General features: G+C 57.0%; 1 protein-coding gene across 1 annotated transcript; it reads left to right on the top strand.

Moving 5' to 3' along the window:
* The first annotated feature begins 1,090 nt into the window (after positions 1–1,090).
* Positions 1,091–5,873, top strand: ADAD2 (adenosine deaminase domain containing 2). The gene is made up of 10 exons (XM_054578998.1): positions 1,091–1,535; positions 3,354–3,494; positions 3,767–3,877; positions 3,968–4,093; positions 4,196–4,346; positions 4,431–4,598; positions 4,723–4,955; positions 5,056–5,299; positions 5,561–5,681; positions 5,769–5,873. Exons 1-10 carry the CDS (start codon positions 1,091–1,093, stop codon positions 5,871–5,873), a joined length of 1,845 nt encoding a protein of 614 aa, XP_054434973.1.
* The last annotated feature ends 127 nt before the right edge of the window (positions 5,874–6,000 follow it).

Raw genomic sequence — 6,000 nt, 5'->3', positions numbered from 1 at the left:
TCACATGCCGCAGCATCCGCATGGCCACAATCCTGGTTAGCAAGCACTGTCAGGCCCAAAGGTAGCAATCTGCAGCAACCACGTGACAAGTGTTACAGACTGTAAGCTGCGTTATTGGTCCTGTCTTTCCATTCACTGGCCCCTAGAAGACTCAAATTTTTGGTCCCCTTCAAGCAATTATGTGTTGCACCATAGCAGGCCATATGTACATTTTCTTCATCCCTAATTTCACAAATTTCACCTTATTTTTGCTATTTCTCCTTCATCCTTCGTCCCCCATCTTAAAGGATTATTGTGTTATGGTATTTTTACGAGCCAATCCAAAATCTTTTTTTGAAGAAAGAAAGGGCAGGGTACTAAGTGTTTAGTGTTGTTGGCTAGAGAGCACTTCTGGTTGGCTTCAGGAAGGCATACAGTTTACAGGTTTCCCACCTCCCCCCCAATTTTTGGGGGGGCTTATTGTTCCATTTACTTATTCACACGTGACCTGACTGGGGATTGAACCCACCACCTTAGAGTATCAGATTGATGCCCTACGTAACTGAGCTAGCTGGCCAGGGCCGTATATGGTTTTAAAATGAAGATCCAAAAGATGCTTTGGAACTGCTTCACTTAACAACACCCTCACTTAACTGATGAGGATTTCCAGGCTCAGCTAAGTAACTCAGGCGTGTGCTGGGATGGCTGTGGTTTCAGGGCATTCCTGCGGAGCAGCAAGGTAGATGCTGAACTTGGGGGTCCCCAGACCCCTTCCCTAGTCTCTGCTTCCCCAGGACCAGGCCAGAGCGGAGTTCACTCATACCATTCCCGCCCCTCCAACCCCTGCCCCAGAAGTGGGATGTCGGTCAAAGTGACCACCGCCCACAACCAGGCAGTGGCTGTTCAGGAGACTGGCCTTCCCTTTGGTTGGGAGCCCTGTCTGCCACAGCTCTGCAGGCTCTCATTGGCCAGTGGCATGAGGAGGGCTGAGCTCGCCATGCGCAGTGTCCTGCACCACGTGCTCTCCTCGTGGGACCTGGCTGGGTGGTGTAAAACGGCCCGAGCCGTAAAATCTGCCTCAGTATTTTCTGGTTCTTTCTCGCATGCGGCCATGGCTTCATCGGCCAGCACTGGCCCAGGGGCAGATGACGGTGGCCGCAGGAAGCCCCGCCTGGCAGCCTCATTGCAGATTAGCCCCAGGCATCCTTCTGCCAGCCCGGGCCAAGATCCCTGGCAGCCTCGGCCTGTCCCCAGCGTGGACAGTGAGGGGGGTGGGCAGGCCCTGGCCTCGGCTCTGGGGGACGGTGGGCCCTTGGTAGCGGCTGGAGTTGGAGTACTGGGGACAGCTCAGGCGCGGGAAGACTTTGAGCGACCGATGGGAAGATCCCCGAGGGTCTCTGTCCCACCTACAGGGCCCGCGGGGGATTTCCCGAAGGCGGCCAGACAGCTGGGCCTGCAACTCAAAGATCTGCCGCCTGACCAGGCCGTGGCCTCGCTCACACAGTACGCGGCCCGTCTAGGAGTCTCCCTGATCTTCCGAGAGGACCAGACGGCAGGTGAGGTCCCAGTGTTCTGGGACGGCACACGTCCCAGGCCAACCCCAGGTGTAGAGGGGGATCCGTGAGCTGGGCGTGAGCCTAGGATCTGAGGCAGACCCTCTCTTCTGCCTAAGGTACCCCGTCCACTGTTGATGTGGGTAGATGTGGTTTTTAGTCATTTATTTTTATTTTCTATTTTGACAAAATTTCAGAGTATGAAAACTCCTATAAATGCTTCACCCCCGGATTCTCCATTTAACATTGCCACCCTCACTTTGTATATGTGTCTTTTTCTTTCTTACATCTTTATGTATAAATATCCACATTGATTTTTTTTGAACAATCTGAAAATTTAACATTGATATAATATTATTATCCAATTACCATTCATGTTCAAATTTTGCCACTTGTCCCAATGGCCGTTTTTCCCCCCCAAACCAGCACAAACTAGCATGTTTAGCCGTCAAGCCTCTTTAATCTTTTTTTATCTGAAACAGTTCCTCAGTCTGACTTTATCTTCAGGACACTGATGTTGTTGGAGTCAGGGCTAGCTGCTTTGTAGAACGACCTTATACCGGGGTTTGTCTCTTTCCTCAGGCTTGGGGTCCAGCTCTGCATTATTGGCAGGTGCACATGGGTTGTAAATCCCACCAGGAGGCCTGTGATCTGTTTGTCCTGCCACTGGCAGCATTAGCCGGGAGGGCCTGACTGGGGGTAGTGTCCAACAGGTGTCTTTTCTTTCCCCTTTGTGCCTAATCAGTCATGGGGCGGGGGGGCGCGGCAGTGAGGATGGTGAGTATCCTGTTGTCTGTAACACCATCACCTCGTTTTCTTTTTAAACTGTGTCCATTTTATTTTATTTAAAGATTTTATTTATTTATTTGTTTATTTTAGAGAAGGGGAAAGGGAGAAAGGGAGGGAGAGAAACATCAATGCGTGAGAGATACATCAGTTGGTTGCCTCTTGCTGCCCGCAGCTGGGGACCTGGCCAACAACCCAGGCATGTGCCCTGACTGGGACTCGAACCAGTGAACTTTCAGTTCGCAGGCTGGTGTTCAACCCACTGAGCCACACCAGGCAGGGCTTTTATTTGTTTTTAATGATTGTCGCCAGATTTGGTTCCTACCGTGCTGGCTGCTGCATGTTGGTTTTCTGAGGCCAGCCTTTTTTCTGTATCTACCAGTGGCGTCCTTGGTACCATTTTAAAGTAGGGGAATCTGGGTGTTAGTAAGCGGAGGTGGGGGTTCTCTCCTAAAAGGGCAGTCCTTTTGGGAAACAATTTAGCAGCAAGTACCAGCAACTACCATGAATTGAAATGTTTATGCCTTTTGACCAAGTGATCCTAGTTCGAGGATTTTCATGTTTCTTTTGTGTCCTAAGTAACACCTGAAATGATAGTGTTTGGTAGTTGAAACTTTCAAATGTAGGAGAAAAACAGAGCGCGTGTCTATGGAAAGGCAGAGGGGTGCTATGTGCTCAGGGCCATTATCCTGAGAACAGCACGGCCCTGGATTTGGGTCCTGGCAGTACCTGGGCACACTGTCTGCCCTTTTGTGTGGCCTTTTGTAAAAGGGGGGCTTCCAGGCCTATTTCAGAGGAGTTGGTGAGGATTCTCTGACTGACGGTGGCTCAGCACACCAAGGCACGCACTGTGCCTGCGGCAGGAGTCGGCAGTCTCTGTGCTTATCATTCTGGCTGTCTCGGGTGTCAGATGGCGGGAGGAAGCCCAGCTGACAGCTGCTGTGGCTCAGGTGGGACAGATGCCGTGGCCCTCCTAGAGAGGGCCCATGGCGGACATGAAGTGCAGGGCACCACTTCACGCCCCTCGTTCCCTAGACCCCTGCTGCCCCTTCTCTGTATGGGTGGAACTGAATGGGGTGGCCTGCCCTGCGGGCACCGCCAACAGCAAGAAGGAGGCGAAACAGCAGGCGGCTCTCTCTGCCCTCAGCTACATCCAGAGTCAGCTGGAGAGCCCAGGTAAGGGGGCAGGTGACCCAGGTGACAGAGCCCCAGCTGGGGGGTGGGGGAGTGGGAGGCGGCTGAAACTCTGTGTGCGTGTGCATGTGCGCGGGCAGGGTGCGCTGCTGCAGAGACCAGCTGCGCATTAGGACCAGGCCTGCAGGGAGCTGGGGAGGGGATGTGGACTGACCCTTGCCCTAATGTCCTTTGAGACCTGCCCATCCCCGGAGCAGGGACTGCTTTCTGGTAGATGACCCCACCCAACAATGGAACCTCTTGGCTTCCTGAAGGACAAAAGGCGGGAGGGCAGTCCCTAGCACCCATGACAACCCACACCCTTGTCTCTCTTCCAGAGTCCCCAAAGACCCCCAGCAGGCCTCCACTTGACAATCTGAATGTAGGTAGGTGGGCCCCTGTTGTCTGACACCTGTGGTGAGAGAAGGGGGCGTGGCCTGTGGGTTCCCCACCTCTGCCCTCTCCCCCATGTGCAGAGAACATCCTGACCCACGAGCAGCGCTGCGCAGCTGTGGTCAGCGCCGGCTTTGACCACCTGGTGAATGAGGCTTCACCTTACCGGGCCTGTAAGGGGACTGTGGCTGCCGTCATCCTGGAGAGAGGTAGGGGTGGGCCGACCAAGGACCCCCTACCCCACCTCAGAAGGCCCCCATGGGTCCCTTGCCTTACTTAGTCCATGCGGTCTCTGCTTTCTGTCCTTGCAGAGGTCCCGAGTGCCAGGGGCCATACCAAGGAGATCTACAAGCTGGTGGCACTAGGCACAGGCAGCAGCAGCTGTGCTGGCTGGCTGGAGTTCTCAGGCCGGCAGCTCCATGACTGCCACGGTGTGGTCATCGCCCGCCGGGCCCTGCTGAGGTGAAGGGTGGGCTGGGTGGGTGCTCCGCGGCAGCCCTGCTCAGGACGTGGCATCTCCCAGTTCTCCTTCCCTGTCTCTCCCAGATTCTTGTACCGGCAGCTCTTGCTGGCAACACAGGGTGGCCCCAAGGGCAGGGAGCTGTCCGTGCTGACGCCCCAGCCTGGGCCTGGGCTCCCCTTTGTCCTCAAGCCCCGGATCTTCATACACTTCTACGTCAGCAACACCCCCAAGGGAGCTGCTCACGACATCTAGTATGTGGGGCGTCCCAGCGAGGTCCCTTGGTGTGACGGACTGGGGAGGGCAGTGTCAGGCGGGGTCCGAAGAGCGGCCCTGGCGCCGGTGGCCCAGGCCCTGCCACCTCCCCTGCCTCTGCAGCCTCCCGCCGCCGTCCTCAGAGGGCTGTCTCCTGCACAGCGCCCCCTTCCGCCTGCAGGCCCACATCCGAGGGGAGCTGAAGCCCGTGTGCTTCGTGTCCCCCACGATCCGGGACACCCACGTGGGCTGCCTCTCGGCCAGCGACAAGCTGTCACGCTGGACTGTGTTGGGACTGGGTGGCGCCCTGTTGGCCCATTTCTTGCCTCCCCTCTATGCCACCAGCCTTGTCCTGGGTGAGAACCCAGGGGGGCGTGGGGGTGGGAGGCGGGCTCTGGGTGGTCTGTAGGAGGGGGTGGTGACTCAGACCTTGTCTTACTCCTTCTGCTTCCACAGCCGACCCCTGCCACGACCCTCCCACTCTGAGCAGTGCCATCCATACCCGGCCCAACCTGGATAGGGTCGTGGGCGCGTGCCTGCCACCTCCGTATGCCCGTACCGCGCTGCACCTGTTTTCGGGCCCCCCCGTGGTTCCTTCAGGCCCCACCTCCAACACCTGCCGTGACGTGAGCCTCAACTGGAGCCTGGGGGACCCTGATGTCGAGGTTGTGGATGTCACCACCGGGCGTGTGAAAGCCGAGTGAGAAGGGCCTGTGGGTGGGACCCTGGCCTCCCTGCCTGTGGCATAAGAGCATGCATCTAGTTACCAGCCTGGGTTCGAACCCCAACTCAGCCTCTTAGAGCAATGTGACCATAGCCAGGGCTTCTGTCACCCACACTGTGACCCCCATGACACTCCCTGAGGTGGTCATGGCGTGTGGGGGGGGCGTGGTGCAGACCCGTTAGGTCAGCCTGTCTTTTCCCCCCTCTGACCTTTATGTCCTTTTCTCTCGACCTCCAGCGCTGCCCTCGGGCCTCCCTCCCGCCTCTGCAAGGCAGCCTTTCTCCGGGCCTTCCGCCAGGCTGCCCACGCCCTCGGAAAGTCCCACCTCCTGGCCTTGAAGACCTACGAGGAGGCCAAGGTCAGCTGCTTCCCTCCTCCCCGGTCCTCTGTCTCCTGCACCCGCAGCAGGCACCCTGTCTTCACCCCTTCTCATCTCCTGCCCTAGGCTGGGTCCCACCAGGAGGCTCGCCAGCAGCTCTCGCTCCTTCTGGAACAGCAGGGCCTGGGGGCTTGGCCCTCGAAGTCACTGGTGGGCAAATTCAGAAACTGAAACGGACTTCCAGAGGGCTGGCGTCCCTGAGCCGAGCTGGACCCCACTGGAGGGGTGCTGTTTCTGGGGAGCGGGGAGGGATGGTTGGGAGAGACTGGAGGGTGCACACGGTGAAGTCGGAATTGTG

The sequence above is a fragment of the Pteronotus mesoamericanus genome, unplaced genomic scaffold (genome assembly GCF_021234165.1).
Source record: "Pteronotus mesoamericanus isolate MK-2021 breed Mesoamerican mustached bat unplaced genomic scaffold, CSHL_Meso_final contig_52, whole genome shotgun sequence".
NCBI lineage: Eukaryota > Metazoa > Chordata > Mammalia > Chiroptera > Mormoopidae > Pteronotus > Pteronotus mesoamericanus.
This window is presented reverse-complemented; position numbering and strand designations above follow the sequence as displayed.

What these genes read in the sequence shown, in the direction of transcription:
- ADAD2 (XM_054578998.1), top strand. Translation starts at nt 1,091, where the DNA reads ATGGCTTCATCGGCCAGCACTGGCCCAGGGGCAGATGACGGTGGCCGC. An exon ending in GAGTCAGCTGGAGAGCCCAG is followed by an intron (nt 3,495 to 3,766) that starts GTAAGGGGGCAG and finishes GGCTTCCTGAAG; the next exon opens with GACAAAAGGCGGGAGGGCAG. An exon ending in GCCCGCCGGGCCCTGCTGAG is followed by an intron (nt 4,347 to 4,430) that starts GTGAAGGGTGGG and finishes TGTCTCTCCCAG; the next exon opens with ATTCTTGTACCGGCAGCTCT.